Source organism: Strigops habroptila, chromosome 5 (assembly GCF_004027225.2).
Source record: "Strigops habroptila isolate Jane chromosome 5, bStrHab1.2.pri, whole genome shotgun sequence".
In the NCBI taxonomy this organism is placed as follows: domain Eukaryota; kingdom Metazoa; phylum Chordata; class Aves; order Psittaciformes; family Psittacidae; genus Strigops; species Strigops habroptila.
Window position 1 is genome coordinate 68589688 of NC_044281.2, and position 12873 is coordinate 68602560.

Here is a 12873-nt window from a genome sequence, read left to right on the forward strand (position 1 = left end):
AGAGCTTGCAGTACAGATACAGCTATTGCTCTTTTACTAGTATAATTTTCCAATTTTCTTTGTGTTTTGTGGAAGCTTTAATATGATTTTCCAGAGGTTTTTATGCTTTAACATTAAAAACATTGTAGTATGTTGCACACATGCGCTTTGCCTTCCTGTGCTTGAAGCTTTCTGGACTTAACCCAAGTTTTCTCCTCAATTTTTGTTGGTTTAGAGGTAACTTGAACATGCTAATTTCTGTCACTAGCTACGTTTTAAAGCAGGTCTTTGTACAGCCCCTTGTAGCACCTGTGGAGACTTCCCATTTGTCTTGAGTTAACTTAGAGAATCATAGAATCAACTAGGTTGGAAAAGACCTCTAAGACCATCAAGTCCAACCATTACCCCAGGACTGCCAGGACCACCACTAACCCATGTCACTGAGGGCCTCACCTAAGAGTCTTTCTGCTCTTAATGCAGGTTGGGAGGACCTGACCCTCTGGACTACGTTAGCATGTACAGAAACTTGGGAAACCCAGCGCTGAATGTTCCTGAGCACTGGCACTACGTCAGCTTCGGGTTAAGTGACTTGTACGGAGACAACAGAGTACATGAGTAAGTGTCACTTAAGTTCTGTTGCTGTGTGTTGTGTTTTGTGTTGCATTTTGGGGGAGCGTAGGTAAAACCCTGTCCTGCCGTTCACATTATTTGAACAGCTGGGTTTCTGCTTGGAATATCCTAGCCCTGGTCTCGTAAGGGGTGACATATGCCTGTTCTTGGATGTAGAAGAATTCCTGTGTCCCCCTCTGCAGGCTTTGAATGCAATGTATTTCCTTGTCAGTGTTAAGCTGAGTGTGTGTGTGTTTGTTTTTAAATCTTCTTTAATTGGTTGGGAATTACTATTTTAACTGAGTATCTTGTTCTGTTTTTCACTCTCAGTAGTCTGTTATGGTCATATGCCTAAATCCTGACCCCTCCCTGTGCATGTTAAATGCCTTCCTCTGGAAAACTGCTGTAAGGGCATTTTTCCGGTTGCTGGCACAGCACTGGGCTGTCACCCCAGTGTCTGCTGTGTAAAGTGCCAATTTGTGTTCAGAAGCATAAAATTCTAATTGTTTGACTGTCTTTTCTCCAGTAATTAAATTATTTTCTTAGCTTGTTGGTGTGGATGGTCTTTAGCAGGCATTTGCCAGGCAAGCAGCATGATCTAACCTTATTCTTGTTTTTCGTTTACTGACCTTGCTCTTTAACTCCAGTTAAAGTGAGTAGCAATAGCCAAGCTGTCGTGATCTTGGGGCTGTGAACATGGCCTTTTAAACCAGCCAGAAACAGCAGAAGGTTTCTGCTGTTGCTGTTTAGTGAAACTGTCTTTGTGCTGTTTCGTAGCTGCAGAGTAAATGTGCTCAATGAAGGTGCAGCAAAGGTCCCAGTTTGTTCACCCAAACTTCCCTTTTGTTTGTCTTGGTTAAGATTCAACCACCACTGTTTTTCACCCAGGTGCTTCTCTTGCAACAGCAGCAGTCAGGCAGTTTCTTTAACCTTACCCATGTTCTCAAGACAGTTTCTCCTGTTTTTTCTCCTCATGTTTGTGGCTACAGAACTGTTTTTCAGAAGCAAGTCTCTTAAGACTGGACTTTATACAGGACCCTAGTGTCACAGAGCTCTGCCTGGGGCGTGTAACCAACACATCTACTAACAACAAACCCCAGTCACTAGTTGCTGAGGCGGAGGAAAGGTAGGGCAAGTGAAAGAAATGAAGTTAAATCCTCCTTCCCTCGCTTCCACAAGAGACCCTACCATGGACGTGCAGGCCTTTGTTCTCGGATTGTGATATTGCACTGGAAATCTGAGGTTGCCAATACTGGGTGACCTGTGTTTGCCCACTTGTTTTGATGGGACTATGGACAGAGCAAGTTCTGTGCTGTCTTCTTCTCTTTGGTGACTTGGCAGCATGATCTTTTCCTATGGTGAGACTCTTCTCTTTGCTTAGTCTCTTTCCTGATGTTTTCTTGGTGAGGGCAGGGAGTAGGTATGAATGTTTCAGCTGAAGACATGAAGAGTGACGTGTTTTTATGACTGAAGAAGCAAAATATGTAAGGACAGAGCCTCCTCAGCCCGGGTACATGCTTTGACTTTTCACTTCCAAAACCTGTCTGCTAGATAAAAACCTGTTGTTCTTCTGTAGTGAAAGCTTGGGGGTGGAGGAGTGAAAGTATCACACAGGTGGAATGTCACAACTTTAAATAACTTCCTGGCAAGAGAACTCCTAATTCTTTATATTGGCATATGGTTTGGTCTGGAAATTTGGATTGAGATAGTGGAATATCCGCATGCCTCTTGCTGGTTGCAGAGCACAGGAATTAAACCCCCAACTCAGACACAGGCTGCAGGTGATTTCCAAGGCCTGCTGAGTGAAGCAGGAGCAAAGTCTGCACCATGCTCCAGGAGGTCTGCAGTCCCCGAATGACCTGCATGTACATGAGCCTGGGAGGAGGCTTAGAGAGAGAGCTGAGGTGCCTTGGCTGGACATTGTAAGCAGATAGTGAACCCTCACAGCTACGCTGTTCTGGGGGTGTTGGCTGCAGCCTCTTGAGCACAGGCCTGCTTGATCCATCAACGTGATCTCTATGCCCTGAGTACATGTGTGTGTTTCCCTTCTCTCTGTAGCTGGAACTGTGTTTCTGGCTCCACAGTGTCCCTGTGTCACTCACCCTGAGGTGTTCAGCTGTCTTCAGTCTGTCACCTTTATTTTGGCCTCATTCTTGGAGCTACAAAACTTAATATTACATGTGCTGTCAAGAAGGCTGGCTCTGCCTTTATGGTAAGAAGTCTTAATACACAATTATGCGTGTGGTAAAGCTGTCAAAACCTACACATCCCTTAAACACTGAACTTGAAGTTATCACCTGGTAGGTGAGCACTGTAGACAGGCAGAGAGAAGATCTTCAAAGGAGCTGAGGACTCATCAGCAATTCTTGCTTCTAATAGCAGTTGCTGTTTGCTAACTACTCTTGAAACACAACTGCCATGTGAACTGGTGACAGGCCAGCACTGGGTGCACACTGCAGAAATGTAGTGGTATTCCTCTGCATTGAACGAGTCATGTTCTGCAGCAGGGAATTTAATAAAGCCTTTGTTTAAGAAAATGGGTGTCGGTCTCTGTTGCCTGAAGGACTTTGGGATTCTGCTGTCCCAGGTAAAGCATGCTGTGGGATGCGTGGCAGGGGCACAGGGGAGCTGCTTAAATCTTTGGAAGATTTCCTTTGAAGCTGGTATGGCTCTGAACTCTGCTCAGCTGCCCTCGCCTCTGGACACAGAAGTTAGTTTGTGGGGTTTTTGGTTTCCCAGCTCTCTCTGCAAAGAGTAGAGAGCTGGATCTGGTTGTGACAGTCAGCAAGGTTCCTACAACAGGGGATGTGCTTCCATGACCTTGCTCTCTGTCCTTCAGAAAGGTAAGGATAGTACATTGCCAAAGGGCTTTTTAATTTCCCAGCTTTGCTGTGGTTAATTTCTTGTGGACCTTTTCTGGTAGGAGTACAATCTAGACCAATTACAATGCAGTATTAAATGAAAAGCACTTTTTTTATTCTTTTTTGGGCAAACTAACGCTGAATTGGAGGCCCCTGTATTTATATTTATAATGGAATAGCAAACAGATGTAGCAAGTAACATGAAAATGTTGACTTTAATTTATATTTTTTAATAAGAACCTGAAAAGTCTGAAGCGGGGCTCTCCCTGTGCCTCCTTGTTGACAGATTTATTTTCAGTTAAAGCAGCACTATTTCCTGCTCTGCTTAAATATCAGCTATACTCTGCTTACAGAACGGGCCTGGCTTTAAGAGTCCACAGAATAAGATGGAAGAAATCTCAGGAGTTTCAAATGGGGAAACCTTCTTCATTTAAAACCACTCAGTGTTTCATGGTATAATGGCAACCATGACACCAGCTGTGCTGGGCTGATGGCGCTAAGCATCCTGATCCATGATGTCATGACAGTGTTAGGGAACCACAGGCCTTTCATTGGGATTTCATGCCAAGCTGCTTGCATGGAAATAAGTCTCTCCAGTTGAGCATGTTGCACAACTTGAGCGGCAGCAGAAATCCTTCTGGGGCATTTCTGCGAGTTATGCTCCATTTTTAACTTTTTCTGTCTGCTTTAAAATCAAAATCAATATGTAACTCTTGAATCTATTCAGCAGGGTTGGAGTAGAGCAATTTTTTTTTCACTGTTCTTGCTTTCTGAAGAGATTCTGCACTGCAGGGGTGAGTGCATGTGTAGCATGTGAGCACGCTGGCAGGGAGTGTCTGGCTGGTGCAGCTATGGGAGAGGAGGTGGGTCCTGCACCCTTCTCCAGCCCTTGCTGGCAGCTACTGCCCCTCAGCAACTTCAGCAGCGAGGAACGTGTCCCATGTGTTTGCACAGAGCAAGGTGCCTCAGCTGGCAATCGCAAATCCATTCTTCAGTGCCAGACCATTGGGAGGGCCAAGGCACAGGCATCTGATCCTTCCTGCAGTTTCCAGGCATGATGGTGACTTCTGTCTACGTGGAGAACGGGTGCCTGAGGAATGCAGTGTCAGCAAGCACAGCTGAACTCTGATTCCATCAGCGGCAATGCCAGCTTCAGCTATTGCAGTACCACGGTGTGCTCCAGCCCTGGATTGTGCTGGCTCAGGGGTTTGCAGGGCTGACCAGGGAGCAAGGAAGCGGTGTGAGTTTTCACCAGGCTGACTTCTGCCATTTGCTGTAATGCCAGCAATTTCCTATTAACTGTTCCTGTAGTCTGAGTGCTCACCCTTTCTGTTAACAGTTTTAAAAGTGTGTGGAAAAGGAGAACCACGATGTGATAGAATTCGTGAAAACCTTGAATAGTCTTATTTATATTCAAATTGCAAGGTTGTAATTCACAGCCACAATAGAAAGCAAAGCTTAAATTATGGCTAGGTTGAGAGATAAGATTTGTATTTGTGGCCTTCCCACATCCTGAGAAGAAACGTGCCAACTGTGTTTTGATGTTTAGCTTTTTATGCAAATTCCAATAATTGGGTTTCCTCATCTACTACACAAACTTCATATTGACAAGAGGGGTGGGTTTTGTTTTCCCTTTTTTACTCTGGCAGATAGCCAGGAGCCGAAGCAGCAGCATCCCATTTGCATAAACCCGAAGAGATTACAGCTGCCTTCATCTCTAATACAGATGCAGGGTACCACCCGCGGAGACAGCAGGTTCCAACTTGCCGGGCTCCTTTTGATTTGCGCTACTTTCCATTTGGATCAGGAGGGAGTGGTGCATGCCGGGATAACGTGTTGTCTCTGTGGGTGGTGCCTCCCTATTAAAGGTGAGGGTAAGCATGAGCCTTTCAAGCTCTCCAGTCCAGCTTGTGTTCTGCTTGCTTGTATAGATCCTCTGAATGACCTTAACTTGTAAAAGGGCAAGGATGCTTGTTAAAGCTGGGAGGAAGAAAAAGGAGCGCAAAACTGGATCAGGTAACAAATGCAAGGCTTGCAGAGGGGTGGATGTTTTCTGGAAGGCTTTTTCCGAGTATGAAAGGAGTTTGAAAAGAGTATTTAGAAAATAGCCTGAAAGTTGGAACGAGTGCTCTCTTTCTTTTGAGTGTGTGCTGGCTTCTCCTTTGAGTGTGCATGAATGTAGGATGGAGTGGTGCTGACAGCTGTCACTTCAGTGGCCTCTTAGTTCTGTAGCCTTTCATAAATCTAAAAGCTCACTGCCCTGAGCATGCCAGCCTTTAGCCTTAAATTTTGGTATTTAATGGGTCCCTAAGTGCTTTATAAACCACATGACTAAAGCACTGCTGAAATATTACACCAAACTCCAGGTGACAGTGAACGCTTCTGAAATGGTGGAGACTCACTCTTCCCCTGTTTTTGTGAAAATGCCATAAAATAAGGGGCCCTTGGGAAGAACCCTTAAATTAGAGAGGAGTGGTGGTGGTTGCGGATCTATACTTCAGGTAAGATTTTTGTAGTGTTCAGCATATCTGCATTGGAGAGAAGAATGATCAAATCAGTTTAGTTTGGGAGTTGAGCCTGCAAGGGAAGTTATTTAAACCCAAAGGTTTTCTTCCACCTTTCATGGTGCCCAGTTTCTTTCAAGTGTGGTGTTAAAGCATACTTTGCACAGAGGAACCTGAGGACTTTCTTAAATAATGGCACAGATGAGTAAACTCTTCCTTTCCTCATCCTAATCTAGTTTCACTAAACTGCTAGCTCCGAAGTTAAAGGACATCTACTGTGTTGGGGCTGGCTGTGTAGTAGCTACTTCATGGAATAGAGAAGTGAGGTTGAGTTTTGAGGGCATATCAGAAAGTTGAGGGTCAGGAAATAGTGGTTGTCCTCCTGGGTCAGACTTCCATGAGGTGTGACTGTTGGGTTGGTTGTAGGGAACAGCCATGAAATTCTGGCATTTACAGTTACTCTTCTGTAACTGTAAAATATAAGAAGGAGATTCTTCCAGGTCTCCATAACTTCCTGATTTGTGTTACCATTGCTTCACCTGTGGGAATTGAACTTTAGACAGTGCACTGAAGAAAAGCTGCTTCTGTGAGCGGTGGCTGGAGGTGGAGCACGTGCCCCAGCTAAAGGGAATGACATGGAAGAGGACATCGGTAAGTATCAGTTTAGGAAAAAGGTATGAGAGCTGGGACTTGGAGGAGGGAGAGTCCAAGATGAGCACTGTACTCTGGACTTCCTTTTAATTCCTAGGTCTCTTGTTTGTCTGTCAAAGATTGATCCCAAATTTAACGCTTATTTTTCCAGTTGGCAGAGGGGAGAATAAGGTTCATGGGAGAGTGGTAAAGGAGAGGCCACAGAATTAGGGAGTTCTGTGACAAAAAAAGATATTTCCTTTTAATTATAGTTTATTTGAGAATCCATCAGAGTTGAAACGAATAGTTTAGCTGGGGGGGGCAATAAGATCTAGTTTTTAATGGATTTGTCTTGTGGTAGGGTGTTTTGTTTTTTGTGTCTATAAAGACAGGAGCTAGACTGAGCTTTCCCCAAAATCAGGGGAAACACGTCTCATCTGTGTGTATTCTTTGGTGTCTAGAAATACAATTGTGCTTCTACCGAGGCTTACTGGAGTGCCTCTAGATGCTTCTCTTCTCTATGGCTGTTTGTTTCTGCCTATTTCGTAGAAATGTGGTGTTTAGGAGACAACTCTTCCTTTGAAGGACATGATTAAATTTGACTGATGAGTTAAAAAATTAGGGGGGACATTTTAAAGAACCACATGCAGAAGCGTGATCATCTAAGGTTCAATTCCCTCTTTCCCAGGCAAAAAAACCCCCAGTTAAACCAAGCGTCATGCCTATTTACATGCCCCATTGAGATAGTGTTCCTCCAAGGACTGAGGCAATGTACCAAGACTGACGAAGACTTGTTTCTCTGCTGGAGGCAGACCTCCCTTGAAGCATGGTCACCATGGGGAAATCTTTTTTTCCCTCCTCCCAGGCAGACTGCACTTGGCTTCCAAATGTCATTTGTTGGAGGTAGTTAGCACCGTTAATAATATGAAAGATGTAGGCCACCTACAGAGAGAAGTCCGCTTTGTGCTGCGGTCTATCTGTGTCTGTGCGTGGAGGCTGTGGGATGAGAGCACACTCAAACTGTGCTAGATTTGGATCTTTTTTGGAGTATTGAAGGAAATTCATTTAACGTTACGGCACGGTAGTTGAATTTACAAGAAGGACTGTTTTCAATGAAAAAAGGAAAAAGTTTGGAAGTAGGTTCATAGCTGAGCATTACTGAAGGCAAACCTGACTTCCTGCTCAGTAGCACATCTGCACGTGTATCCCGGTCAGATGAGCCTCGTGCTGCCATGCAGGGGAAGGGGCAGAGTGTTCAAACTCTGAACTCATCAAACTCATGATTTCTTTTTTGTCAGCAGAGCTTCGACATTTATGATCTTGGCATATGGGAAGAGAGTTGGCCCGAGACAGGGCTTCCTTACTCTCATCTCCCAGCTGGGTTAGTGCTGTATGACGTGGGAGAGCTCGCAGGCTCTGCTCTCCCAGCGAGTTCAGCCTGCCGGGAAGAGGAGCGACTGGGGATCAAAGTTGGGTCTTCCAGTGAAAGCTTGCTTTACGTGGTAAAGGACTGATTAGGATGTTCTAAAAAGCAAGAATTAAAAGATAGAGGGCTTCTTTTTTTCAGTGGGACATGAAGGTAAAAGCATTTTTTGAGCTCTGTGGCCATTCCAGCTGTGAGATCAAAGAGGAGTTGACTTTTTTTATCCTTTTGCTGCCTGGAATAATGATACTAACAAAATGAATGTTTGAAGAGATGAATGCCATTATTATACCTAATCCTCTTTTTCTCCTCAACACAGATTCAGCATTGGGAACATGCCTTCTTGACTAGTAGTAGAATAAGTCTGTGTTTCTTGATGGAGCAGTGGTTGTAGTCAGTAACCACAAATTACCACTGGAGACAAAATTACCAATTTTATTTGAAAATTTGAGCTATTGGGATTTGTCTCCTAAGCTGGAAACTCCATAGTGATTACCTAACTTGGCTGCCTCTCTACTGTCATCTCAATTTTGAATTGAGGCCCAATAGGCAGTGACACCAGGCTAACAAAAGAGGGCTGCAGATCTTTGGTGGTCTCCCATTCAGATGGTATTCCCTTCCTTGCACAAAGGGGTGGCTAAGGGCTCTTCAGTGCCACTCTGCCTCCAGGGATGGTAAACAAGGAATGGATCGGCTGGTGGGAGGCATTTTTTGATCACTTGACAAAGCTGGGTAGATGTGATACCACCTGACAAAGAGCTGAGGTTTAAAGGAAGATTTTGCAAGGGCTCTTAAGAACAAAAAGCCACAAATTAAGAAAAAAAGGCCAGAAAAATGTGGTGTTTTTCAGGATGTAAGCAGGGTGGAGGTGAAGGGGACTCAGCCATTCTTGGGGAGCTCTGATTTAAGCCCAGAGGATAGAGACAAGGGAAGGAGGGGACGGGTGCACAGATGGCTCATTGTTTTGTGTAGCTCAGCATTCTTGCACAGCCGAAGTGAAGGGCAATTGTTTTAAAATCCCTTTTGCAAAGAATGCTGTTTGCTTTTCAGCTACCCCTGGTCCCTCAGATGCAAACTGTAATAAACCAGAGGGGCTGGTCTTTAACACCCGCTTGTGTTGGAGGGTCAGTGCCCTGTGCAAGGGGCACAGGACAGTTGCTGGGCTGTGAGGCATTGCTCCTGTAAGGGAATGGAGGAAAGAGTGTGTGCCTGGAAAATACACTGCAGCAGCCTGGGAGAAGGTGACAACAAAAGGATGCACATGGAGGGGTGATGCAGAGCAGTGTCTCACCTGGGGGAACTTCACCAAAGCTAAGAAATGTGGCCTAAAACTGGCACGTACCTCGCCTGCAGCAATATCTGATGTACAATATGGTTTTCTTACATCATTATTTTTGGTAGCAAATTATTCATTAGTATAGAGAAATGTTACCATTTCTATACTGTTATTCTTTCTACCGCTCCAGTTGCACTGGCATAGCTGCTTCCCCTCCTCCCCTGTGAATTGTTGTGGCCTTTCTGGAGCAGGGGCCTTTTCTGGCATAGTCGACAAAAATAAACCATAAAGGCAGCTGTTGTTATGAATAAGGCTCAACAGGGGAATTTTACCAGTAGAACTACAGCAATATAATTATACTGGTAGACTAGTTACAGTAAATTTCCTCATGAAGACAAACCTTAAGTTGACATTTCCTAGCTAAGTTGAATCCATATGTATAACTTTATTACGCAAAAATAATACGTCTCTGGGCTTTGAATTCTTTTTTACCCAGAAGAATAACATTAAGCAGAAAAGCAAAGAATTTAGTGTTCAGAGATGGATGGGAGATTTGCTGTAGCAGGGCTGCTGTGATGAGCTGTACGCTGAACTCTGTTTTACTGGGTAGGTTATTCCTCCTAAAGCGATCAGGAACGTGAGGAGCGTGTTTGTACTTGCAGCACATTTCAGTACTGCTTACTTTTTGGTGCAGTAAGTTGACATCTCTCCCAACTTTACTCCGGTTTGTAAGAGAAGCTGAGCCATTTTGCTGTTTCCATGACCGAAATGGTTCGGCTGAGAGGCAAAACTATCTTGCCACTATTAAAATCTTTAGAGGTAAGCCTGTACCCACTGAAAGGAAGTGGGGAAGGATGCTTCCTTTCCTCCTTTGTTTGATTTAGGCCAAGATTTATTTTATCCTCTTGGATCTTGTCTTACAGCGGATGGAGCCTGTGTAACATTCACAAGCCAGGTGTTTATTTCTATAGATCAAAAATATCAGCCTATGATTCCTACTTCTGGAAGTTTCCAGCACTTCAAAGGAACGATATTCTTGCAGGAGAAGCTTAACACTTTAAGGCAGATTGAAAAATACAGAGTATACTTCTCATTGCAGCTGTCTCATCTTTCCCTTTCGGGAGTCATTCACAAGCAGTCTGGTGCTTTCTTTTCCCTGGAATTACAGCTTGAGCTCCAAGGGCCTTTCCACACCTGTTTAACTGATGAAGATCTCTTACGGTGCTCATTGGTATGTTTTTGAGTGTGCCCTTTACAACTAAATGAGACTATGTAACAGCTCTGCAAGTAAGGAAGTATTGTCTTGATTTCTACGGCTAATGAAGTGAAAGATCAGGGATTGAATCCCAGATCCAGCAGGATACTGGGGTGCCTAAACACTGCTTGAAATCTGTTGGATTTGGATCAGGCTCCTAAAAGCTCTGAAATACCTCTTATGCCTCAAGCTCACTTATTGTACAGCTGAGAACTTAACTGTGTGTTTTAAATATGTGCTCGAGGGTGTGCTGAAGTTTTCTTGCATTTTCTTTTAGCCTATGTTCTTTAGCCAGCAGGAAAGCAATGGGAGACACCAGTGTTTATATTCTGTGTAACATGTTGGAGCCCTGATCCTCGCTTGAGACTTGTAGGCAATGCTGTAAAAAAACTAACTGTAGCTGTCAGTGTAGCCTCTGGCTTTGGGTTTTTCTCTTATTCTTTCCACCCTCCCATACTGCTTTTGAAAGCCGCTTTTGTTATGCGAATGGGTTCCTCCCAGCAGCTGCAGAACTTTCCACAGTAGGAGCTAGGAAGGAGCCAGCAGACACTGCAAGGAAACTTGGTGCCCTTTTCCCAGCTGCTCACCAACCCAGCAATACAGCCCTTCCACAGTGGCTCAGACTGGCCCTTTCTTTGCTTTATGTTCTCTTGCCTGGTGAGGTTGCAGCTGAGCCCTTCAGTGAAGTTTGGGGGTGTGTTACCATTCCCTGCTGGCTGCGCAAAAAACAGTGTGTGAGAACTAAGGATTCAGTCCCAGTGTGAAATGGGATCAATGTGCAGATGGAAGGTTGTCTTCTTCCCTAGTGCACTATATAGCACAGTGACTGCGTGCTTTATTTGTAGAATCACCTCCAGCTCGGGCCAAATGAGAGCACTGTTCTGCTGGACCTTGTAGAAATGAAAGATAAGTAGTTCTGAAGTGCGGCATAAATAGACAGCTTAAGTAAAATGTTAAAGTACAGCTCGTGATAAGTTGTGGGGTTTTTTCACTAGTTCCCTGCCCTTTGTTCTGTGAATGCAATAACAAATCCTTATTGTACTCCTAGCTGTTCTTTCCAGACCCTTTCAGTGGGCATTAAGATGATGCAACTCTGCTCCAGCTTCCCCAGGCCATTGCAGTGAGACCGTTTGCACTTACCCTGCGGAGCCAAGAAATGCAGCCTCACCTGCAGTGCTAGCTGTGCGTGCAGCCTGCTGCAGGTGGTGGTCAAGAACCTGCTTTCAGGGTGAGGTGGGAAGCTGGGGTGACTCCATGGAGAAATGTGTGAGCCCTTGAGCTGAAAATCATGGCCAGTCCTCTGTCACTTGATTTCAGGTAGTTTGTTTGGGGTTTTTTTAATAGTGTTTTGGGAATCATGAAGATGAAATGGTTTGGTCTTGTCAATTTAGTTATGACCGTAATGGCAGATCAAACCGTCACCTACTGGTATAACTATATCCATGCACCATAAAGCAGAGAATATAAAAAGTAAACTGCCCTCATGTGGACGTCCTTTGCTGGAATGGAGAGTGACACATCCCAGGTAACCTCCTGTTTCATATTTTGTTGTTTAGTCATTTCCCATGTGCAGTATTTGTCCATGTTGTGCAGAATGTGGAGTTCATTTCCCAGCTTTTGTGACCTTGATGGTTGAAGTATATAAGCATTTCCTTATATGATGAGTGTGTCACATTACTCTTTGAAGCAGGGAAATGTCATTAATTTACATATGGGAATCAAATTCTGAAGTAACTTATTGAGGAGGATGGGATGTTTATAGCAGACAAGAGATTCAAACTTGGGTCACCCTGATGCTGGTTTAGGATTTTAAGTCTCCTGAAGTTTCCTGACTTAATAATGAAGCAGATAGATCCCTTTGGCACCAACATGGCCATTACAGCCTCTTGCCCTTAATCACTGTGCACTATTCTTATATGTACATCTATGTTGGCACTCTCTAGAATGAGACAATAATGCTCCCAAGCCTCTAGAGCTCAAAGCGATTAACCTCCAGCAGCTAAGTGGGATCCTATACTTCTTCCAGATGCTACTGCTTTCATGGCATGGACAGCCTAACCTCAGAAAATCCACCCCTAGATTGCCTTAACTTGCAGCCCAACACATTAAAATGACCTGAAAACTCATGGTGGTTTACTTTAACATGCTAGGCTGGAGGGAGCATAGTTCAGGAGCTCTTTCCCCATGTGACTGGGCAAGAGCTGAGAATAGTAACCGCTTCTGTCAAAATGAGTTTAACTCATGTGTTCATGAATTATCAACTGTGCGTCCTGCCAACTTGGTTTTGGACATAGGGTACTGGTAGTAAAAGTTCATCTCTTCTTGGCTGTGATGCT

General features: G+C 44.3%; 1 protein-coding gene across 2 annotated transcripts in view; it reads left to right on the forward strand.

Annotated features, from left to right (window-relative positions):
• Positions 1–12873, forward strand: part of SUFU (SUFU negative regulator of hedgehog signaling) — a 91626-nt gene that overhangs the window by 5272 nt on the left and 73481 nt on the right. For both annotated transcript variants that reach the window (XM_030488574.1, XM_030488573.1), the window contains exon 2: positions 460–594. In XM_030488574.1, coding sequence (XP_030344434.1) covers positions 460–594 — 135 coding nt within the window. The remainder of the gene's footprint in view (positions 1–459; positions 595–12873) is intronic.